The 25,706-nt window shown below is 37.5% G+C and overlaps 1 protein-coding gene across 3 annotated transcripts; it reads left to right on the plus strand.

Annotated features, from left to right (window-relative positions):
• The first annotated feature begins 991 nt into the window (after nucleotides 1-991).
• Nucleotides 992-25,133, plus strand: ptpn22 (protein tyrosine phosphatase non-receptor type 22). Of its 3 annotated transcripts, XM_083570646.1 has the most exons (30): nucleotides 1,064-1,750; nucleotides 3,101-3,155; nucleotides 7,411-7,519; nucleotides 7,621-7,697; nucleotides 8,166-8,261; nucleotides 8,892-8,930; nucleotides 9,085-9,156; nucleotides 9,613-9,672; nucleotides 9,816-9,958; nucleotides 11,558-11,624; nucleotides 11,771-11,848; nucleotides 11,985-12,071; nucleotides 12,957-13,084; nucleotides 13,178-14,202; nucleotides 14,403-14,486; nucleotides 14,893-14,961; nucleotides 15,500-15,613; nucleotides 15,713-15,787; nucleotides 16,517-16,644; nucleotides 17,152-17,179; nucleotides 17,299-17,346; nucleotides 17,976-18,038; nucleotides 18,165-18,257; nucleotides 18,997-19,124; nucleotides 20,892-20,919; nucleotides 22,423-22,479; nucleotides 22,588-22,712; nucleotides 22,813-22,843; nucleotides 22,941-23,006; nucleotides 24,096-25,133. In XM_083570646.1, exons 5-30 carry the CDS (start codon nucleotides 8,181-8,183, stop codon nucleotides 24,155-24,157), a joined length of 2,979 nt encoding a protein of 992 aa, XP_083426772.1. In that variant the 5' UTR covers nucleotides 1,064-1,750; nucleotides 3,101-3,155; nucleotides 7,411-7,519; nucleotides 7,621-7,697; nucleotides 8,166-8,180; the 3' UTR covers nucleotides 24,158-25,133. The 3 variants fall into 3 exon arrangements, with proteins under 3 accessions (XP_083426770.1, XP_083426771.1, XP_083426772.1); XM_083570644.1 differs by lacking the exon at nucleotides 3,101-3,155 and having other exon boundaries at nucleotides 992-1,750; XM_083570645.1 differs by lacking the exon at nucleotides 3,101-3,155 and having other exon boundaries at nucleotides 992-1,750; nucleotides 22,588-22,685.
• The last annotated feature ends 573 nt before the right edge of the window (nucleotides 25,134-25,706 follow it).

Raw genomic sequence — 25,706 nt, forward strand, 5'->3', positions numbered from 1 at the left:
TAAATACAATATAGCGCTTTCCCTGCAGCGTGCCATCTTGTGTGTAAAAAAAACAAACAGCACATGGCATCAGTGATTTGCCTCTAGTGGACGCTCTCGTAATGACAGTGGAATGGTAGCTGGAAAAACTATCAGTATATATACTATCAGTTATTTGATATCAGTGACAGCAAATTATTTTTTTTAAATATTTGAGGGGAAAAAAAAACTTTAACATGTTACAGTATGCTTTCGACATGCCCTATAAAGCATGCAGGAGAAATAGATACTAAATAGATTCTCCTGTCTATTTACACCAAACATGCAGACATTATTATACATAGGATATTTCAACCCCAGCACAAAGCCCTATATTTAGCAGGAAACCCGACACTCAGCTTATCCTTCCTACAGTGAAGCATGGTGGTGGATGCATCATTTTGTATGAATGCTTTTCAACACTCTTGACACTGTGCAAAAACAGGTCACGGTTGTGGTCAAGATAAGTTAATGACAGCAGGAAAACCTGATGTAATCTGCAAGAGACATGAGGCCAGTGAAAAAGTTGACCTTCCAACACAACGCTAAGCATACATATCACAGAGTGTAATTTTTGAGCGCTTGACTTTAAAAAAAATATAACACACAGAAACACAAATGCACCGACATTTAAAAAGATACTGTATGTCTTAAGAATATGTTCAGCCATGAAACTGAACTGTCCATTTATATAATACTTCCAGAAATACCCCCTAGATGGAGCCAAAAAAGAAGATTTTTGGGTAGCCGTCAAAACCTCTACATCTATTCAGACAGACTTTCTGCTATGTAAACCTGGATTTTCTTTTGTTGTGCAAACAAAATATAACCGACTATTTCCAAAAGCACGCTTGTGTTTGTATTTGAAATATACAGCAGCTCTGGGGAAAAAAACACGATGACATCTATCGCAGCCACCTGTCAGACTTAGACATGTTCTTATCTCAGTTACACCCTGAATGTCACCCAGAGCACCCTGAGTGTCGTCCAACAGGCCGTGCAACTTCAGCTGCCTGCTCGGTGCCATAGCAGTGATTCCTTCTCTCTATTACATGCTCTGTCTTAGACACAAAAACAAAATCACACCCACTGCATGCTTCCTGTGCAGGGGTGGCTCTAGGACCCAGTAACACAGAGTGTCAGTTTAACAGAATGAGAAATAGAAAGAAATAGAGAGAGAGAGAGAGAGAGAGAGAGAGAGAGAGAGAGAGAGAGAGAGAGAGAGAGAGAGAGAGAGAGAGAGAGAAGACAAAAAAGTCTAGTTGAAAGAGCCAAAGTGAGAGAAGACAACAACTAAGCAAGAGGCAGGCAGAGATGAGAACAGTGGTGGTATTTTTATTCTGACCACAGAAACCTGTTGACAAACTTCCGTGATAACAGCCCATCTAGTGCTTCAGCACTTGGGTTCCTCAAAACGTGGGCAACTTCTAAGCTGAAGGGAGCGATGACAGACAGGCCGAGTAAAAGGGAAAGAAAGGGATAGTGAGAGAAGGATACAGTGAAAAAGGAGAAAAAGTTGAGTGAGAAGGAGCCAGAAAGCCAGACAGCCAGATAAAACAGTGTTCGAAACACCAAGGCCTTCAAAGCCATGTGACATGACAGAGGGCACTACTGGGGGACGCGCCGTACCATGGAACTCCAAGCTCAGATCCTGAAGAACTTCCTGGCTTATTTCGCCAGTAAAGAGGCCACATCGGAACATGAAGATGGTTCCTACGCTGTCGAGTTCTTGGTGAGTTCATTTCAATGCCTGCTGGTGTGTTTGGGTAGAAAATGTTTTTGCTATGAAAGTTTAACGCAGTTTTTTTTTTACAGTCGATAGAGACAAAAGTTTGTCGTCAAATCTTGTTTGACCTTTTGATCTAGAACCCCAGACAAGAAGATCTGTAATATATACATATATAAAATCGTAACCACCAGGGCAGTCTGAGTAGTGGACATAGTAGTTTTGACATTTGATCTAAATAAACATGTATGTGTGTGTGTGTGTGTGTACATGTGGGTGTGTAGGCAAGTAGCCAGTTGTGTTATACAGTGATAGTGTAACCAGATTCATATAACTGGCCTACAGGGAGAAATATTCAGAATTTAGTTAAACTAGCCAGCTGGTAACTACCCTATGTGGCAAAACACACTTAAAATAAACTTCCGCTTCTGACAGTGGGAACTCAAAAAAAGAGAAGCTTGTCTTCTCTATCCACCATTACACTCAAATCTGCTGAATGTTAACCACCATACAATCTGTTCTGGCCTTAATCAATGTAACTTGATCAATGAATTATTATTTCTTTTATGTTTTTTTGAATCCGACAGCCAAATTCTTAAATCTGATCAATCAGCTGGTTTAATGATCTTTAACAGCAGCTCTGGCTTTAATTATCTTCTTTCATTATGACTTGTTGGAATGCGTTATCATTTCTGTAGTAGCAGATATAGTAAGTAAATCTGTATTACGAACACTTCGGCTAATCAAGACTAATAATAAATGGATTTTCTAGAAAAATAAAAATGATATTGAACAAAAAAAAGGTCTACAGAAAGTGAGATGGTTGTTGGTAAGGCTTCCTGTATTAAATACTGAATATTAAGCATTTACGGAAGGAGTCTCTAGTGTCAGAACTTTAGAGCATCCATTTATTTATTCTTTAAGAAATGTTTTCCTTATTAAATCAAAATGAGAAGCCAACGAAGCAACTATTTAAACATTATAATTGCCTTGTTTTGGTCGAACATGCATTAAAGGCAATAACGCTGAATATAATTATATCTAATCTAATTACAGCACAGTGAAGTTTAGAAATTAGGACGCCGGGGGTCAAAGCACAGGGTCAGTCGTGATCCATGACTCCTGGAGCAGAGAGGGATAAACACCATTGCACAAGGGCCTCTAACATTTTCAGCTTGGTGGTTCTGGGGCTTGAATTCCCAACCTTCTGATGAGTAACTGAGTAACTCAAACCTTTACTACTGAGCCTCTACTGCTGCTACATAACAACCTGGCACAGGGGAAAAAACTTGTGCCTCTCTTATGAATTGTGGGGTTTGAGTTTCACTTGATTGACCACCTTTTACCTTTATTTAGATGGGTGTGATCTGTTTCAGGAAGACCCCAACCTCACGCCCCAGGGCTGAATATAGTAGGCTCAATATTTAAATATTAATAAAAAATTTATATGTAAATTATTATCTCAGCATAAACAAACACTTCCTGGTGGTGACTTCACACTCCACCACCATCAAAACCAAGATGATTCATTGCAGTTAGCAAAATCTATAGAATGCTGCCTTGTGGTGTCCCATTATGTTGTTTTTCTCCTTTCCTTTGCATCTGTATGTACTAGAAATATTCCTAATAATATTCTAAGATATTTCTTTTTTGGAAGATGAGGCAAAAGCTACCATTTACTTGCAGTTACTCTGTTTTTTTTAAATCATCACTTATGCTGTTTAGCAACAAAGCTGTATACTGTATATGGATTTGCAGGCATGTGGTGGTAGATATCACAAAATAAAAAAAAACAGCCAGTTCTTGGTGGACATACTGAACAGAAACACTTCATTCGACAAATTCCGGCCGTTTCACTTCCTAAAAGAACAGTTTGGGTGGTTCATGAGCTGCAGACACGAGAATGCTCGTAGACAACAAAGACCGTCTTTAGTCTCTTGTCTCTCAGCTCGGGCTTTGCTACTAAGTAGCTTATTTTCTTTTGAAACACTGCTGTTCTTAGCATTATTTCGTCTGTTTGCTTTTTAGGAAGCATCACAGGATTGAATTAATGGTGGCTAATGTGGTTAATGGTCTACTGCTTGAGTCAGATATGCTTCTGTTTTAGTGATTCTGAAATTAGTTTAAGAAGTTGATATTTTATTAAGCGTATTAATTTGGCTAATTTAACACAATTTAAGACAATTTAACTAATATGTCTCAATTGAATCCAGAAACACAATTCTATATATCATTTTCACTTCTACGTTGTCTAACCTCAGTTGTCTTAGACCCAGTCTCAATAACATAACCAATTTTTTTCACTCAACAATATTTTAGTTACTCAATATGTTACAGTAACCTTACAACAAACAAGATTCACATTTGTGAGAAATGTAATCATTTCTCAAACTGTTACCACAAAGTAGCACAGTTGTATCAGACCTCTTTGGATATGGCAGCATGAAATTTTCCCTTCACTTGAACTTCTAGACCAAAACCTGCTCCAGGATGACAAAGCCAGCTCCAAGATATTGTTAACATGGTTTGGAGTGGAAAACCTGTTATAAAGCTCTCAATTCAAACATATTGAAAACAACTGGGGTGAACTACAACACTGCACCACATGCCTTCTCATCTCACCTACATCAGTATCTGACTTTACTAACACCTTTGTGGCTAAATGATCACAAGTCACCATAACCACACTCCAAACATCTTTCCAGAAGAGTGGATCTTATTATAACAGCTAATAGGGTCATAAAGGGTTCATAAAGCACATACATATAGGCAGGTGTCCACAAACGTTTGTTTATGAACATTAATCTTTAAAGAAAAAAGATAATTAGCATTAGCATTTTGAATGTTACCGTTCATGTTAGAACACATTTCACCTGTACGTGAGGTCGGCATCTCAAAACGGATTCGGCTCTCCTTCACCTTATCAGATTTATCCCTTTAGAGGTGTCTGCATCACTTCTGGCATTTTTGGGAATGAAATCACAAATTGCTATCTCTTAAAGAAAATCTTTGCATATGCGTTTTTGGCTTGGATTGTACTCTGATGAAATGTTTCTGTGAAACAAGTGCCTATTTAAGATAAATGCAGGTTTCAACAAATGAGCAGATCTATCTAATGTATATATGTCTAATATCTAGCTAATGTGATGTGCTTTGGACTGGATGGATCTTTTTTTTTTTTTTTAAAGCAGTAACAAATTATAATTCAGTGCTACATGCAGAGTGTTGCACTATAGTTACATGACAGTATTAGCATCCCAAACACAGTCTATGACCACTTGTACAGAAGTACGTATATCTCGTCTTTGAGTTTACTTATTACACTGCCTTCAACATAGGACAGTAGGCTTCTAAAACAGCTTTCCTCCTAATTAGTCTTCTAATTAGAATTCAGTGTCATGGTGCAAAAAAGGAATTTGCATCCTTTAACTACGAGGCAACATTTCTGCCAAACTGGATGTGTCTCATGGAGACCTCACTAAACCTGTTTTAATGAAGCACCCATTTATTCTGCAGCGACAACATACAGATCTGTAACTTTTGGTGACTTTCACATGAAGTCTGAGCCTATAGATCTATAAAACCACATTTTTTTGAACCTAAAAGAACATTAAAGTCAGCAAGTGAGCTTTGTATTCATGCTAAAAAAAAAAACGCTTGAAGAGACCCTTCTCAGTGAGCGCTGCTTGAGACCTGAGCTGTGGTTGGAAAGATGGCCTTTTTCTTGTGAGACAAACAAACTAAGGGGAAACAGTTGTTCTAATGCATGCAAAACACACACTCTCACGTACATGACTTTCAAACCTCGGCCGTGAAACAATGCTGGTGCAGCCTCTGAAGCAGATATTAAACTATTATATTTTCAGGAAACCTTCATATTGAGTGCATTGACATTGTGCAATCTTTTTTTTTCTAAAGCACTTTAGAGCATATACATTAGTTCTAGTATAGGGTTTTGGAGAGGATGGGGTGTAGTAAGGATATAACAATACATATCTTTAGTTAATAAAAAAAACATTAATTAAACATGGATATGTAGCGAAACACAACTATGCTAAGTTAACACAGCTATGCTAGATACGCATAAACACATTTAAAGCATAACTAAGGTCAGTAAAACAGTAAGTAAATTGCTGTTTATGTGCAGTGTAATTGAGAAAAGAAAAATGCATCTATTAAAAAACTTAAGTGAAATATAGATAAGTAAATCATCAACACAATAAAGCATATAAGTAATGTAAAAAAAAAACAACAACAAAAAAACATTACACAGCTAAGTAAGTAAAACACACATGATAGTTTTGATCAGTGTAACTAAGCTACATGAAATGTAACTAGGAAACACACAGCTGTACAAAATAAAATATGACTAAGCTAATTAAAACATTGTCAACTAAAATGTATATAAGTAAGCTATATAAAACACACTTCAATTCCATTCAATTCATTTTTATTTGTATAGCACTTTTAACAATGAATATTGTCTCAAAGCAGCTTTACACAGATAATGTGGTGATTAAAAGTGAATATGTTCTTTATAAATAAGTTTGTCCCTGATGATTGAGCCGGTGGCAACTGTGGCAAGGAAAAACTCCCCGAGATGGCATAAGGAAGAAACCTTGAGAGGAACCAGACTCAAGAGGGAACCCATCCTCATCTGGGTTGCACCAAATGTCCACTTATGGCATAGTGCATATGATAACTAAGTAAAACAAATCTAAACCAAGTAAAACTTTACTAAGCTATGAGAAATGATCCAATAAGTAATTCATACACTATATCAACTAAGGTTTGTGGACACCTAACCATAAAATTACTGCTTTTTGAACATCACATTTCCAATTCAATTTAATTTTATTTGTATAGCACATTTAACAACTGACCTTGTCCCAAAACAAATGTTACAGAATGAAATAGATTACATATATAACTTTTAAATGTAAAAATGAGTCAGAATAAGTTTAGCCCTTAAAAAGTTTTGTTTGTCCCTAATGAGCAAGCCAGTGGCGACAGTGGCAAGGAAAGTGGAATGAGGAAGAAACCTTGAGAGGAACCAGACTCAAATGGGTGGCACTCATCCTCATCTGGGTGGCACAGAATATCCATTCATTACAGTTACATCATTGTTGAGGTCATTAACTGTTTACTGATTTAGTCATTATTTGCTGTTATAGTAACCTCCACTCTTCTGGAAAGATGTTCCAGTAGATTTTGGAGTGTGCTTCTGGAGATTTGTGCACATTCAGCTACAAGGGTATTAGTAAAGTCAGGAACTGATGTAGGTGAGGTGAGGAGGCCTGAGGTGCAGTCAAATTCATCTCAAAGGTGTTCAATAGGGTTAATGTCAGAGCTTTATAGCAGGCCATTTAAGATCTTCCACGCAAATTCATGTAAAACATATGATCATGGAGGCTTTGTGCGCATTGGGGCATTGTCGAGACGTAATTTCCATCCAAAGGCATCCTATACAATTGTGTGCCTTCCACTTTGTGGTAAGTTTGCCCATATAATGTACCAAAACTAAGTGAACTAAGTAAAACAAAAACATTAAAAAGGTAAAGAAACAAACTAGACAAAACAAATGACTGGAATCGAAGCAAATCAAACCAAAACAAATGGAATTAAGCTAAGTAAAAAATACATTGTTTGTGTTGTTCCTCAATTAGAAGCTAAAGAGGCAGTCGACCAAGTACCGTACAGATAAGACCTATACCACCAAGGCTGCTGAAAAGCAGGAGAACGTCAAGAAGAACCGATACAAGGACATTGTTCCATGTGAGTGAAACATTCTTTTTTGCTCTTGTTACTGATGATATTTAATGTGAGTACCTGTCACCGCTAACACAAGCGCTAACAGTGATTGTGTTTCACCACAGTTGATCACAGCAGAGTGAAGCTCTCACTGATCACCTCCAAAAATGACACCGACTTCATCAATGCAAATTTCATCCAGGTATGTGAGCTTGCATCTCTTTTTTCTTTCACTTTTAAAAAAAAAACCTATAAGATACAAACAAAAAAACTGAAAGTCAACGGATTTTTTAGGGTCGACATTAAAGATTGAGATGTTTCATATAGACATGCACAAAAGTCACGTCTTTGCCATAAAAACAAAAAAAAAGTTCAACATATGAGAATGTGATGTCTGTAAATGCGATTTGTGATCTGTGGTAATGCCGTCTGTTGATTCCGGTACACACATCAAACTGAACTGAACCCATTTGAGTAGAATCAAATTGATACTGACAAGTCAATCATAGTATAAGTAGGGGGAAGAACTGGTGAGGTACAAGGTTTCATTTTGTTTTTGCTTTACATTATAAATGCAAATAAGTTATATATGAATATGAAATATGAAACCTGTTCATCTGTAACAGAATATGAATAATTTATTTTATTTGCATTCTCTATTTTTCTGTAGGGGGTTTGGGGGCCAATGGAGTATATTGCCACTCAAGGCCCACTGCCTCACACGGTCCTGGACTTCTGGAGGATGCTTTGGGAATACAACGTACAGGTCAGCGCATAAATGTTATTTTTTTTCTAATGCTACCACTACCGTGCTTCAATGTGGGAAGAATGATTTCGCAAAAACCTATGCTAAATCAATGTGTGGCATCATTATTGGCACCTCTATGAATTCAAAAGTGGAAAATATATCATTATTGTGTATTCCCATTAACACAGTATATAAACAAACGTTTCTGGACACCTGACCATAAGACTTTGTGTGCTTTCTGAACATCCCATTCTACATTTAGTCCCCATTTGCTGTTCACACTTCTGGGAAGATGTTTCACTATCAGCATTCCAATTCATCCCAAAGGTGTTCAGTAGTGCTGAGGTCAGAGCTATATAGCAGGCCACTCAAGATCTTCCACTCTAACCTATATATAAATGTCTTCAAGTCCTAGCACTGGTGAAAGGCATATGTAATGCTAACACAGCCAAAGACATCCTGGACAATTGTGTGCCTCTTACTTTGTGGAAACAGTTTGGGGACGAACCACATATGAGTGGAAAAGTCAGGTGTCTCAGTATTTATGTCAATACAGTGTAATTGGGACCCAATTTACTAGCACACACTATTCTGCATCATTGGAATCCTTTAAACCCTGGGAACTTCTCTCTCCACTGTTCTCCTCAGGTCATCGTGATGGCTTGCAGGGAATTTGAAATGGGAAGGGTAAGCTTTGCTGCAGCATATTGTGCCTTTATTTACCTTTATTATTTATGAAAGTACAACAAATGCTAAGATGTAACACACATTTTAAATACTACTTTTTCACATGAAGGGTTAACATCTGCAAAGTATAAATTCACGTCTCCTCTGTATTTAGAAAAAGTGCGAGCGCTACTGGCCCGAAAAGCTGATGGATGTGTTTGTGTGTGAACCTTTTTCAATAGTCTGTGTAAGTGACACTTCCTGTCTTACTCACACCATATTTCCTGTCCTTTTGTAAGGAAATGCAGTATAACCCACAGCATTTATCTAGTTGATATGATCAGAATGACCATTTTTATTAAGTTCCTTCAAAAAATTCAATACAAATAAAAGAATCGCAGAGATGAAACTTTGGTAGTAATGATTTTGTGGTTAGTTCCTTCAACTGTTATTTCAAACTAAAAGTAGTGGTAAGATTAAGAGAGGAAACGGATTCGTGTGTTGGAAACAGCCATAGAGGAGTACATTCCTGTTTGTGGTTGCTTGGTACCATTAATTATATACTTTTAAACCTAAACTTTTGCTGAAAGATAAAGAAAAGAGAACTTTTACTTTTTGTATAGTAGGAAGTGTAGCTAAGGCTGTACATACATACCATGCAGGAGAAAACATCTAAGTGCTAAAATGTTCTGCTTTTTGTCAGGAATCCGAAGAGTACAAGGGGGACTACTTGATAAGGACCCTGAAGGCGACTTTTAACAATGTAAGTGAGTGTATTGTAAAGAAAAGAAAATCTGAGGTGATCTTTTTTTCCATTCACTGCTCTAGAAAAGATGACGAGCATAAATAGTTGTACAACCCATTATAGTAATAATAGTAAACAACCCATTCTCCCCCCCCCCCCAGACATCTCGCACACTGAAGCAGTTGCACTATATGAACTGGCCTGATCATGGCGTACCAGACTCCATCCACCCTATTCTTGACATGCTGCAGGACATGCGTGCTCTCCAGGACCAGGACAACATGCCCATCTGCATTCATTGCAGGTAACTGAATTTCAGTGTAAAGTAGCATAAATGCAGAAAAAAAATAACATCCTCTTTGAGGTTACACATCAAGCAGACCCTGTGGGTGCCCTTTTATGGTGTGTGCTCTGTAGTCACACAGGAAATGCGTGCAGGTGGTTGGCCAATTGAACTTACAGGTCTGTAAGTAAAGCCAATGTTCTCGCATAAACACAAGCAGCTATATTTCAAAACACTATAGTGCAATATTTTTTTTTCTTGTCTTGTTTGCTTTATTATAAAGCCAGATGTGCTGACACGAAATGCAACATGGCATCTTGAGCTAATAAGTGAAGTGAAAAACACAGCATAAAAGGCAAATGTGCTGTTTCTCACATCATTTGCGTAGTTTCCAGCCCTGGTTTCTGGGTAATATGAGAAGTCATGACAGCTTCATTAGGGCTTTGTGGCACATGCATAAGTATTGTGTGAATATATATGTGAGGCAATACTCATGTGATGTAGGGCTTATGTGCTGTGTTTTTTAAGGAATTTATCAAGGGAATAGATGCTTTAATGTAATTGGCATTACATGTCAAATTTCTGTACACAAAAATGTCAAAAGCTAAAATATATGGATATTTGAATATCTGCATTTTCACATTTTTTTTTTTTTTTTGCAAGTGTCTCACATGTTATTGCAGTCAAGTACACATGACTGTGTGTGTGTTTTATCAACACTCAGAGCTGTCTAGACATGATATATTGCCATGGTATTACAGGGAGATGCACATGACTGCATATAGGACAGCAGCATCTTACCAACATTAGACAGACTTCAGCTAAGGAAACTACAGTTAAGGAAAATTTTGTTGCAGAAAAGGAGCGAGTCTGCAAACACTATTACTATTTTCATTAAATGTAGATTTCTGTTGCTTTGAAACCAAGGTAAAGGACAGAACATGGAAATGTACATTATTTCCAGTGTTGGTGTGAAAATGATTCAACTTTAGTGTATAAGTTCAGTGTATTAAAGTGGTCTGATGAGATGCAAACCATTAACGCATGTCTCCTGGGTGTTGGTCTGAAAAACGAGTATTTCATGCGATGATTGTGATGTCACTTGTTTGCTGACTCATGAGAACAGAGTGTCTCTTAAAGTACATTAGGTGGCCAAAACGGACACCTGACCATCACACCTATATGTGGGCTTTCACATACAAAATGTTGTCTTTGTATTTGCAAGATGTAGCATTACAAACCCCCTTCACTGGAAATTAGTGGCCCAAACATGTTGTAACACAGCAGTGTCCCTGTGCACAAAGCAATCCATTGTACTATGGGCTATTAAGGTTGGAGTGGAAGAACTTTTAGGACTTACATAACAACCACAATGAACACTTTTGGGGTTAAACTAGGATAGAATGCCAACTGAACCTCTATCCTCCCCACCTAATATCAATGCCTGAACTTATTTGGCTGATTGATCACAAATCCATACAGCCATTCTCCAAAATCTAGTTGGAAGCCTTCCCAGAAGAGTGGAGGTTTATGTAACAGTAAACAAAAGGACAAGGTTAGGCCACATGTTGTATTTTGACAGAGATTTTAATCTAATTTTGTGGTTTTGGAAATTTGCAGTGCTGGCTGCGGAAGGACAGGGGCGCTGTGTGTCATTGACTACACATGGAACCTTCTGAAAAAACATGTAAGAGAACACGTTTTAAACCACTTAGGGTTTTTTATTTACAGGAAAGAAATGCAGACAAACAAACATTTAAGGTATACAGTATGTATTGACATACACAATTAACAGTAATCTTATAGATATTTCCCTGTTTCAACTAATTTTAGATGATACCAGAGGACTTCAGCATCTACGACCTGGTTCAGGACATGAGAAAACAACGGCCTTCCATAGTCCAGACCAAGGTAAAACCTATTTTGGATCTTCCTGTCATAAAGAAAACTACAAGGTCCCAAGTTTCTCCATTCATGTGGATTGTCTCGGTATTCCTGTAATTTTTTACAATAAAAGAAACAACCCCTTGTTTTGTTTTGTGTATAGGAGCAGTACGAACTGGTGTACAGAACGATTAAATTCCTGTTTGAGAAGCATCTGCAGACGATGGAGTCAAACTCAATACAAAAGGAGGTGAGAATCCAAAATCACTCAATTTGAATATTTGGATCAAATATAATTGTAATTGGCTAAACAATATTTAAATAAACAGTATTTAGTGCCTAATAGAGATTTAACATTAATCTATGTTTATTAAAAAAGTTTTAATAAGTGTGGTTCAGTGTTTAAGGGTCTGGGTTAGTGATAATAGGGTCAGGGGTTCAAGCCTCAGCAATGCCAAAAAAGCACTGCCATTGTTGGGACCTTGAGCAAGGCATCTAATCCTGCTCTGCTCCAGGGAGTACCATGGCTGAACCTGGACTCTGACCCCAGCTTTTTGACAATCTGTGATATGTGAAACATTGTCACTTTGGGATTGATAAAGTACTCTAAACGAACAAACAAATAAATAAATGTTTTTAATCAGGCACTGATGGCAGGTGAGGAGTTCTGTGGTGCATTCAGTGTTCCAGTTTATCCCAAAGTTGTCCAGTGTGGTTAAGGATTGAGCTCACAAATTTGAGTTTCTTTGCAGGAAACTCAAATTTGTCAACTCTTACCTTGGCAAACATGGCAAATCATGTCTTCATGTTTTCCTATATATTCCTGCTTGCTTTTAGTGTTGTGTAATGGTCAGTGGTCTAAAAGTAAAAAGGTAAAGGCACGTTATATTTTACAGGGCAGTGAAAATTATTTCTTTGCAAATCTCAATGATGTTGGGAGCTGGGGGTCAGACATGGCGGTTGAGGACCTTGCATAAAGGCCCCAGGGGTAGCAGCTTGGCAGTGCCTAAGCTTAAACCCCCAAACTTTTAATCAGTACCAGTACCTGACTTCAGCTGAATTTCTAAGAACTAAAGTAATTGAAATTGTTTAAAGTCACCTAATGATTTCTCATTTGTCCTTAAATATAAATCAGATTCTAGCTTCACCTCCACCTCCACCCATCCCGACAGATAGTGACAGCGAATTTTCAGACTCAAGTGAGTCTGAGGATGTGCCAGAGCCTGTAGAAGAGAATAGACTATATCCAGTCTATGAACCCAGGTATTGTTAACTTCTATTTTGTGTAAATACGAGCGATAATATGCAGGTTTTATTGAGACCATTGCAATTTGGTCAATTCTATTGTCTTCGCAGGCGTCCTGAAAAGGAGGTGCAAACACAACTTCCCAAGAAGGTTGCACATGCAAGCTCACAGCTACGTCCACCCCCGTTTCGACCTCCCAGCCCACCGCACCCCAAACGCACACCAACAGATGTGTTTAATGGAATGAAGAACTGGGCCATTTCTCAAATTTCTTCAAGGGCTACTGCTACACCAAGTCACCTGCCAAAGACAGATTTTGAATGTGAAAACTCTCTGATATCTAAACCTGCTCCAAATCAGAAAACAGATCTTGGATACCAAATGCCCCCGGTACCTGGACATTATCCACTTCAGAAAACAGATCTTGGACACGAAAAGTCCCAGGCACTTCAGCCTCCTTCATTTCAAGAAACAGATCTCAGATACCACATGTCCCAGACACCTAGGCCTCAGATTCAGAAAACAGATCTTGGATACCAGATGTCTCAGACACCTAAGCCTCCTTCACTGCAGGGAACAGACCTTGGACACCAGAAACCCCAAATACTTGGACCTCCACCGGTGCAGCCAACAGATCTTGGACAACAAAAGGTCCATATACTTAAACCTCCTCGACCACAGAAACCAGATCTTGGATGGCGACAGTCCCGGATACTTGCAGCTAATCTTCTGCAGCAAACAGATACCGGATACCAAAAGTCTCAAACGCCTGAATCTCCACCAATACAGCAAACAGATCTTGAAAACCTAATGCTCCAGATATCTGAACCTACTCAAACTCAGAAAGCAGATCTTGGATACCGGAATCTCCTAATAGCTGAAACTGCTACAACAGACCAAACCCAACCTGCTGACACTCCTACTGCTGACAAAGTACAGGAGTCAAACCCTGATGAAGCTCCTCTTCAGACTCCCATCATTTGTCTTACAGTGGAGGATCCATATTTTGGCCCAGAGTCTCCTATGTCACCTGGGTCTACAGAAACAAGACCCCTCGACACAAAAAACCCTTTTTTGCCTGGCCCCACTTTGACTCTTACAAGTACTGAACCACCAAAAGAGAACACAAGTACAGGTCAGAATGCTAATGTGTTTCCAGGGCTATCAAGTATTTTTCAATGCTTAAACTCTAATTTATATGAAAGTATTATTTTATAATAGTTTTTTTCTCATGAGTAAAAATGTCAGACATATAGAAAGGAGTGATAACTTTAAAATTGTGTGCTTAGAAGGCTAATAATCTAATGATACTACCCTTGTATTTGCTTGGGTCAGGTGTAACTACACCTATGTCTGATGAGGATAGTCCTCCTCCTCTACCAGAGAGAACCCCAGAATCCTATATTATGGCTGATGAAGGTAAGCTGCAGTGTTGTATTCTGTCTTTCATTTTTGTCTTTTTATGACTAGCATTATAGTATATTTTAAGATATTGAAGTCTAATTCTTAGTCTACCAAGATTACATTTAATGACTTGAGGGTCGATTGCTGGGTGCTGGGATTTGAATTTACAACCTTCTATAGAAGTCTAACATCCGATGTTTTAATCACTGAACAACGTCTTCTATTTAAGATTCTTGAAATTCAGAGTCATGAATCCCAACCCTCATTATCAATTCATTGAACTTACCCAACATTTCCCTTGTAAATAAAAGCAAGCTTGCAATTTTACCTGTGTTTTTTTTTTTTTACCAGATAAATTTAGATAAATGTAATCATAAAGAATCTATAAGCATGTACTTATTTGATCATTTTTATTTTCTAGAACCAGAACTGCCACAAATTCCCACACCTACTCTTCTTCCGTGCACAACCGATTCACCCGAGTTGAATGGTATGTTATATATTTATGTCTCGATTCATTTCATTTTCCCACAAAACCATTTTTAGAGTTTCCCTTCAGTTACTTTGTGTACACTAGATTTCAAGGACATCTTCACACTGAAGCATGTAAACATGTTAATATTGACGTATTTGTGATGGCTGGTGATGTGGGCTGTTTGAGAAAAGTGTAAAAATACAGGTACAGTTGGAATAGCTGAATAGGCTAAAAAGACGAAAGCGTCACTGCATGACTTTAAAAGATGAAGCGGGGGATAATTCCACTGCCACCACTAATGGTGGGGAATGTTAAAAACTGATAACTAAAGTAAGAATTTAAAGAAAACTAAAAATGAATACAAAAATATCTTGAATGCTTGTTTGTTTCTGTTCCATTTTCATAGCACATAGAAAACATTTTGGGATTTGTTCCTTTCTCTAGTTCTTTGTAACTATTCTGTATACTTCACTGCAGCTTTTTTTATGGTCCATTGGTAGTGGAGACAAATGTGACAGACGAATTTAACCTGCAATGTGTCTTTTATTCACAGATATTGGCGTCATAGACGACGAGGGTGAAATGGACAATATGGTTGATAAAGGCATCGTCCAGACTTTGACGTTGCTCATCCCACCCGATTCTGTTTCTGACACAATCACTGGGGGTAAGAGGTTGAAAAGATGTGTAAAACTGCTATACCTGGGACTAAGTTAAGACTTTGTGAATCTGATTAAATTAGTACGAATGCTATTTTCCTTAACAGGAGCAAGCCCTCCTTCTCCTACGCCGCCTTTGCCGGAAAGAACTCCTGAATCTTTTGAAATGGCTAACGATGAAGGTACAAAATGGCTCATATCAGGGATTGATTTTCCCACAATAATAATCGTTTACTTTATCTGGAACAACTGAACGCTGATTAGCCATGCACTTGTATAAGCAGCCAATCAGGTGGCAGCAGCAGCGCAGTGCATTATATCATGTACATACAGCTCAAGACTGAGTCACTCCTTTTTTAATATTCAAAATATCCAGTTTTGGTGTCCATCACAGCCTCAGGTTCTTATTTATCGATGACAACCTGCTTGTGCTTTTTTGGTTTTGTAGCCCATCCACCAAGGAGCAGCATGTTGATGCTTTTCCGCTTACCGGCTATAGTGTTTATTTGAGTTATGAGATTTTTAGTTATGCCAGGCCTCTGATCTCTTAAAATCAACAGTGTTTTAGAGGTCAGTGAGTCGGAACTGTCACTAAATCTTTTTTTTCACATTGTTTCTGTAAATTCTAGAGTCTGACATACATGAAAATCCCATGAATGCAGCAGTTTCTAAAATACTCAGTCTATCATCGAAAACGATGCCAAGTCAAATCAAATTCCCCTCTCATTCTGATATTTGGTGTGTTCGATTTGGCTGAGTAGATCCCTGCATGAATGTACTATAAATTGAGAGTGGAATGCAAATCTGATCATGAGCATGCGATTAGATCTTAAATGGGAACCAATGTTTCTAGCAAATAGAGCTGTCGTTCACAGCTGAATGTCGCTCATGGACAGTTTGTCTCCTCCCAGATTTATTACGGATTGCAGTACAAGAGAAGCCTCAGGAGACTGTGCTAAGGGTTGGCAAATCCTCTGAATGGTCTGGGAATTCCAATTTAGACGAGTCAGACTTTAAAAGGTCCTGGTCCAGGAGTAAGGTCAGTGGGATTTACATTTACAAGTTTAAATGCAGTGTCTTTGTAATAGCATTTATTATTGATTATGTTTTTGATTCACTGCTCCACTTTGAAAGACACGTTTTTCTAATACATTGCTAGAAACTTGCAGAATCTGTGCCAAGGTGCAAAAAGCTGGTATGGTGTTTTGTGGCCACCTGACCTCTTAGCATTTTTCACAGGTCTGTACGTCTGTGTGAGGTGCTAAGTCTCATTTAGGCCTTGATGTTTGACTCACGACTATTTGGAAGTCTAATTCTGGGCAATTCAGTCTTCGATAACATTTGAGATTTTAATAATCTAAGTGGTATCTAGTGTTTTTAGCATGGTTGTTTTTTTTTCCTTCACTTTCTATAAGCTACAATTACTGTTTCTCTCAGCCAGTTTCTCGTTCTTCGGTCTTGAGTCAGTTCCATATAAATGATTAGTTATAATTGTCTAAATGTCTTGCACAGTGGTCTCACTGTTTATATATGTTCTCTCTTTCAGAGTTTAAGAGCAAGACTATCACTTCAATGTGAGTTTTTTTTACAAATCTAATACAAAACACAATGATAATGAAATTCATGTGAAAAAAAACGACTCAACAAGTATTCAATGAGTCCTAACCAAAGCTGTGATCTGCTTTCCTTCCAGTTCCTCTTAACAACCAGGCTTTTGCTCCAATTCACATACCTTCAACAGGTAAAATAAAAGTTCTTCAGATGTGTATCCATGCTCCAGCCACCTTTGCCTCATCATGTTGAAAATGAATTTCAACATCCTTGCAGCATTCTTCACGTGCCTCTGCTAAAAAAATAATAATTTTTTAAGTAAAGTAGTCAATAAAACTGTCGTTTCAACACTGTTTTTTCTACAAAGTGATGCATTCGAATCCCACTATCTGCTGTAGAAAACAGTGGGTTCCTTTGGGAGTCCCCTAAAAGGATGTCATTTTTAGGGAGTTTTTTCTTACTAGCTTGCTTACTAGGTATCCGATGTTTTGAGGTCCCCTGAGCAAGGCCCTAAACTGCTTAGTTGTGTAAAATTAGACAACGATTTGCGATAAAAAGCAAAACATAGATAGTAATATAGAATAAGAAAAATCTACATTTTCTACATCTATTTCAGGTTTGAAATGAGTAAAAAATAGCTGGAAGTGGGTTTTAATAATCTTAGATGTGGCTGATTGTAATCTTATACCAGGAAATACATGATCAATTAGATATTTCTTTTGCTCATGTGTTATTTCCTGTAGGAAAAGTGCAATACAATCAAAATGGTTTTGAATGAGATAAAGACTGATTTGATCTCGTTCTCATTTTTGACCCCAGAACCTCCAAAGAGTCTCACGCCTCCTCTTCCTGAACGCACACTTGATTCTTTTCAGATGGATGGTACGGTGTGGCTTTTTTATCATCTGCTTAGATCACAATACGCGTTGCATTATTTAACGGACCATGTTTCACGCATGCAGTGGCCGCGTATCTTCTTCAACATCTTGTCCTTCTTTGCCGTTTCAGTGACACTGGCTCCTCCAACTCCTCGCAGTTCTTTCGCTCCTCTCAGTCCTTCGCTCCCAAAAATTCCTGAATCTTTTGCAATCATAGAAGAAGGTACGATGGGGCCACATGAGCGATTCCACTTTTAGTGTCATTTAGGTGCTGCGACTTGAATTCTTTTTCGACATGCATTAAATAAAAAAACATACCCATGTCAGACAACAGTAGTTCATTTTTTTTCAAGGTCATATTTTACATGGGAATATTTTGTACTTGGTTGAGTTTTAAGCAGAGAATAAACAAATACAGAAAGAATGTTAACATCTTAATAGTTTTCTGCCATGTTTTTATTAATACGTTTTAAAAATCTGATTATTAAAAGGACTGTACCTTCCAAGTGACCTCATTAACATGATTGAAAGGAAGGTTCAAGGTAAAAGTCAACATGTTTCTTCTGATGATGTTCAAAACATTCGAATAAGGCAGCTTCCTGTTGAACATATGACCTAATATTTCCTAGTGTGAGGTTTGGTTAGATGACAGAGCTGAGTCTTGGAACGGAATTGACATTATTTATAAGCTTTCAATGATGGCTCATTTAGTGGTTGTTTTAAGGTTTCAAGAACTGTTTACCTCAATATAAAATCTTTTTAATTTGACATATTCGCAATGGCACCCCATCTGTGGTCTGTCAGAAATAGTTTGGCCACACAATAGACTGCTAAAAGATTAGATTAGAGACCCTGCTAAGCAGAAGCAGGCATATCTGGGGCGTAATTCTGATCGACATGTGGATCTGAAATACTTCCGCACGATACTTCTGGACTAAATGTTCCTCTTTTTTTTATAACAGATCAGAGCAACAGCGCCCCCTATCAGTTTGACACGACAATGGTGCAAAGACAGAGGTTGGGTACCTCCTCTGAGTGGGCTGGAAACTCCCAGCCAAGGACATTGTCAGAGGTGATGAGCAGAAGCAAGGTGATTAATAGGTTTTTTATGGATTTTTACCATTACACTGCAACTTGAAAACTGGTTACTTCCTGAAAGTTAATGATGATGGTGAGAAAAATTTTAATCTTACAAAAAAAAAAAATCTGATGCAAAAAAAGTCAAGCCTTCTTTGGATTGGTCCACACTTCTTTATTGGGAAATTGAGCACGAAGCGATACCCAGTGACACTCCTTGATTATGGTGCAAGCTGTGCGGACATGAAAGCAGAAATTGCAAATACGCCTAAAATAGTATAGTAACATTGAAATGATTAGATTTGTAATACACCTATATATTAACAGGGCTGGTCCATATATGTTGTGTTCATTGTATTTTTTGTTTTAAAAATGAAAAAAAACAAACAAATGTGAAATAACTGATGATTTGTTGCTCAAAATGTAGAACATTTTAAATTAGCATCATATATATATATATATATATATATATATATATATATATATATATATATATATATATATATATATATATATATATATATATATATAGTTATTAAAGTTTAAATATATTATATATATTTATAGTTTTATTTATATCTATTTGTTTATTTATAGTTTTCACTTCGAGAGGTTCATATGGATCACTAGTGCTTATAAAGAACAAGAGAATGATAGGAAATGGGAGTCCCACATATGTCCCCTTCTTACAAGACACTCACTGCAGAACAAACCCACCCTGCCCTGTTTATACAAACAAACAAACAAACAAACAAACAAACAAACAAACACACAATAAATAAAAAGAATGAAAGAAAGAAAGAAAACATTATTCTCTAATCTGTTCAATTAATGCATTTTTATTTTTAAATATTTCTAGTTAAATTAAACTTATAGTACAATGAAAAATTTGTAGTCAAATTAAGTTGAATGACTTATTCAAATTAATTAAGTTGTAAACAGTTGTTTTCCGAGTTAAATTCACTTCTATTCTCTACATATTAAATTTAACGTATTTTTTTGCAGCTTAAAAATTAAAAAAATGTTATGCTGAAATATTTAATTAAAAATGCAGATCTTTTTATCCCCCCCATCCCCCCCCCCTCTTTTGAATAAGGGGCTAAATCAAAGGTCACCAGGGTCAACTTTGGCCCATGGAGCCTAGTTTGTTCATTTCTGTAGACTGTCTGCAATTTCTAAATATGCTGCTTGTATTATATTATTTATCATTTACACACATGGCTTTAGAATGGAAATTTATTTGTAAGAAAAGACTGAATAAAACTGACTTTTACTTCCAGGTTAGGATTTTAGGCTGGAAATATTGTGCACTTTCAGGCATTGATCGTATTTGCGAGTGTGAGATTTCGATTATCACACTTGGTCTGGTTTAAAAAAAAAGAGAGAACATTAATAAATACGTCATTATCGTGTGCTCAGAATAAACAAAAAAAGCAGTTTTTGCAGTCGTAATTCTCATTTTGTTGTTCTTTTTAAATTGGGAAATTAAAAAAAACCCAAGGCTGAACACTAAAAGTGAGGTTTCTTCTTTTCATGATTTACTTTGAGAAGTTGTGAATGATGCAACTTCCTGTTAAACATGTGAGCAATTATTTTTGAGGGTTAAATTTTTTTTTAAATGACAGGGTTGAGGGTTGAATAAATGTCATGGAACTGATAATGTACCATTTTCAAAAGATTTCATGGAAAACTATGAATGCAGTTTGAGTGTATGATGTCTGTTTGCATCATGTTTTCACTGTGTACATGTGTGTGTGTGTGTGATTCTGTTTTCCAACAGAGTGTTAAAGTGAAAGGTTCAAAACAAGGTAGGCATTTCCACTGAGTCACAATTTCCACTGATGTAAATGTAGTCAATCAGCACCCAACACCACATACCCCATGATTGAGGCAACTGTATTTAATGTATTCAATTCAATACTGTCTCAAAACTTTAACATTCAGTTGCTTGTATTCTTTATAAATGGTAAAGGAAATATATTTATATTACGGTAAAACATGTTGAGAGTCACTTTAGGCCAATGTGGTACATGATGCTGAGTCATATCTTGAATTTAAATACCACGGCTTCACCGTGTGGTTTCATATTTATTACATTACCCACTCAGTTTTCACTGACAGACTGGCGAGAAAACATGGCGTGAGTGCGTTAGGGAATATTCAATGGTTACTTCCATGTTCTTGATACAAACGCAAGTGTTTATGGCTTTTGTATCCTAAATACACTATAATGCCAAAAGTATTGGGTCGCCTGACTTAATTGTACAGGACGCCGTTAGATGCGCTACAATACAATTTTGCATTCACTTGAACTTCCAGGTCCCCTGGTGGTCTAGGGGTTAGGATGCGGCGCTCTCACCGCTGCGGCCCGGGTTCGATCCCCGGTCAGGGAACCAACCCCAGCCACTCTTAGTGCCGGTCCCAAGCCCGGATAAATGGGGAGGGTTGCGTTAGGAAGGACATCCAGCGTAAAGACATGTGCCAAATCAAACGTCCGCTGTGCCGAACCCTGAGGGGAGAAGTTGAAAGAAAGGAAGGGATTCACTAGAACTTCCGAAACCCAAACCTGTTCCAGCATGGCACTGCCCCTGTGTACAAAGTGAGCTCCTTGAAGATCTGGTTTACATGTTTTGGAGAGGAAGATCTCTAGTAGCCTGCTATAGAGCTCTAATCTCATGAACACCTTTGGGAAGAATGTGAACGCTGACTGCACCCCAGGTCTCCTCACCTACATCAGTACTTGCCTTTCATAATACTCTTGTGGCTGATGAACACAAATATCCATAAGCACTTTCCAAAATCTAGTGAAATCATAACAGGAAATTGGGACTAAATGTGGAATGCAACGCACAAAAATGCACCGTACTTATGACCAGGTGACCCAATACTTTTGGCAATACGGTGTATTTAGGCATATATTAGTGGCAAATCCACATTTTTTCATAGAAGTTCACAAAAAGTTACTAAAAAGTAAATAACAGAATGGAAAGATCTCTGTCCTTAAGAAATTGCTTACAAGGAACATGCGTTAACAAGCGTTACTCCGACTGTTTCAAAGCACTGAGATTGGAGATTAAGATTATTCGTGTTAATGGACTTACGTGTGTAAGTTGTTCTTATGAAAATCAATCAATCAATCAATCAATCAATCAATCAATCAATCAATCAATCAATCTATCTATCTATCTATCTATCTATCTATCTATCTATCTATCTATCTATCTATCTATCTATCTATCTATCTATCTAATCTAATCTAATCTAATCTAATCTAATCTAATCTAATCTGTGTGTTGTACTCCCTTCTGCAGAGTCCTTATCTCTGATTCCTCAGCCTGATCCAGACATTGGGGCTACAGCGTACCCTGGTAACTGATACACGCCTTAATTCTCAATCTGTAACCTGTTTTTATTTTCCCCCTTGGTTCCTCTAAAAGCTCTGTCCTTTCATTTTTTTTTTCCTTCATGTCTTCAAGTATTAGCTACAGTAGAAGCCCGAACATTGATGGACAGCCGGCATTCTGCAGTGGAGCAGCCTGAGAAGACATCACTACCCAAAAAGTCCAGGACCAAGGTTCTCCAGTTACAGGCTCAATTTGTTGTGTGTTTTCGATAAACTTAGATATGAACTAATTAGCGAAAAAAAAATGCATGGTGGATCATATCAAACATCATATAAAGTGTTCTGTGTGTCTTTACAGAGTTTAAAGTTGTGGAAAGGGAAACTGAAATGTGAGTAGTGTAAGAATGAATCATTTCGTGTAGATTTTCGTTTTTGCTATCAAAATGGTGGAATTTGTTGACTAACAAAAATCATGATTGTTTGCAGCAAAAGAAGCTCCTGTGACTGCTTCTGTTCCTCCAAACCATGGCACCACTGCAGGATTCATATTTAGTAAGATGTTCTTCTCATGTTTTGCTCTATGGACAAAAGGTTCTTCTTTACCCTACTGGAATATTTGTGATGTAATGATGGTGGTTAATAATGTAATGATCACCTTGGTCAACATTAACACTTGCCTTTTTGGTATTTTTGGCTTGTGGTTTGATTCATGATGACCTGAAAAATATACTCCTGCTTTAGAGCACACAGTTGAACATTATGTTCTCTGGTCAAAATGTCCAGCCCAAATATGGTTGGGTTGAGGGCCAGGGTTAGGAATGAAAAGTATTTATGGGCCAGATGTTGGCCAATTTTTAGCAGCTTTGGGAATTTTAAACCCCCTCCAAAAAAAAAAAAAAAGTTGGTTTTGCTTCCTGGTCTGACTCTTGGTCATAATGGCTCATTCCACATCTCTTTATCCTCAGCCACAAATTTTAGTTCCTCCTGGGGTTTCCTAAATGTTCCCAAGGTAAATTAAAGATGCGGTGTGAACCCTCTAATAGGTTCAGTTTCTAGCCTGAGATCGCCATCTAGTGGAATGTACTCGATACTGCTCTAGTGGAATCTGAATAGTATAGCATAGTAACAGGAACCTAGTAAGAACCTGCAGATTTACAATAAACCTTATCTTTGCCTTGTTTTTTGGTCTCTATCTACCACTGTAGATCATTTTTTAGTATAGAAAAGTATAGAACTTTAACCAACACTATGTCTCACTTTGGTACTTGATGTTTTTAGAGTAAACATAGTGATACTGAGGCCTGGCATTTGGCTTTATTTTAGGATCGGACGCCTCACTGTGGCATCAAACGTTTGTGGAAACATTATCAAACCTTTTTCCAATGTAGTTCCCAAGTTGCTGTTATAATAAACTCCACTTGTCTGGGAAGTCTTGTCTCTAGATTTTAGGGCATGTTAGGATTTTCCTCACTTCGGTTAAAATTTTTCTCACGGCTTGCTTTTTTTTAACGTTCTGGTCATTTGGTCATAACTTGGTTACTTTTGGGTCCACAAAAATCGTTCTATTTTAAAAATACATTTTTCTGGTAAATGAATATGTCGATACATAATGTCTGGCAAACGTCCCTGTTTTGTCTGCAGGCTTCGGAACACGTTTTGGGAAACCCAAAGGACCAAGGAATCAGCCAGAAACGTGGGTGTAAACCAGGCGGAACAGAATGCGTGGTCTGTGTGTGGAGAAAGAGGAATCGCTTCTCTACAGCATGTTCCCATTCGATAAATAAAGACTGATGTACATGAAAAAAACAAGAAAAGGCGATCCCTTAACGAAGGAAGCTCAGTGACTGTAACTGGATTAGACACCTGCTATTCACGGGCTTTCTGGGGCCCCAAAAGAAGTGCAACAGGTAGCATCTAAACTGCAACGGGGAATAAAGAATGTCGTTAACGACAAATGACAAACTGCACTTTTACACATTTACACACATTCTAATATGCATGGTACCGAATGAAACTATAGGCTTCAACAAATATTTATTTGGATCAGGGTTTGTTTCATGTATCACAAGTCGCAGCATTTCAAAGGAACTTTTTAAGTGAAAAGGGACGCCAACTTTCTTGCTCTATTAAAAACCATCCTCACTTACTAAATCCAGAAAAAGTCTGTTTAGACATTTTGTGTAAAAAAAAAAAAAAAAAGGCTGTTTTTCCTACCGTCTCCATCTCTTTTTTTTTTTTTTTTATCTATACGGTACTGTTTTTAGCGAAGGAACGATTTTAGCTTTACTACTGGCCAACTTTTTTCTGTCAGTCAATCAGGATCAACTAAAGGACCATTGAATTGCTTTGTAACATGTATAGTTACTGTTGCTGTCAAGCTATTTGCACTATAACTGTATACATTTCCAGTGTATTTATACGCGACTGGGTTTATCACCTCAGCGACTACCAGCTTGTTGGGCAAAACGAGAAAGGTACAAAGTTTGTAAAGACTAAAGATTTCGGGTAGACGTCTGTATCCGCATAGACTTGATTCCTATTCATTTGTTGGGCTTTTTTTTTTTTTTTTTGGGAATGTATATGAATTTGATGATTTGGAATGCTAAGAATAATTTAAAGAAATAATTTAATAACGAATGAGTGTTCAATTATGATATTAAATATATAAAGAATCGTGTCTGCAATTGTTTTATTTTTCACCATCTCTGTAGGAATGTATGGAGATCTTCACTAGGGTTTACCTTGTCCTGGTGCGATCTTATGCAAGTATTTTTCTAGAGTACATGATTACACATGCACCAACTTTCCAGAGCCCCCCTGGAAAGCTGTTATTGCTGTTTATTCGGGTTACTCGTGTAGCAGAAGGACATTCTAAGTGTCTCCCCTTCATATTTCCGACAAGCGGAGATTGCACTGCCGTTACTGCCAGGATGTGATATACGTTCAGATCAGAGATGGAAAAAGTACATGCACTCCAGTAGTAGTACAGAAGTACTACATCTGTGGTGCGTGAGAGCCAGGAAATGATAAACCAGCACTAGATTGAAAAAGCTGCACAATGACAAGAAAGAGATCGATGGGCTGAAAACGGCACGTAATGAAAAGAAAAAATATTGATCATGTCACCAAACAGATTAGAACTAAAGTAACGAGTCTGGTTTGAAAATGTAAGAAGTAGAAAGTAGAGATATTTGTGTCAAAAAAAACAGAGTGAAGTAAATTAGTAATACCATAAAAATCTACTTAAGTACA

This window comes from Silurus aristotelis (genome assembly GCF_946808225.1).
Source record: "Silurus aristotelis genome assembly, chromosome: 19".
NCBI classification, from domain to species: Eukaryota; Metazoa; Chordata; class Actinopteri; order Siluriformes; family Siluridae; genus Silurus; species Silurus aristotelis.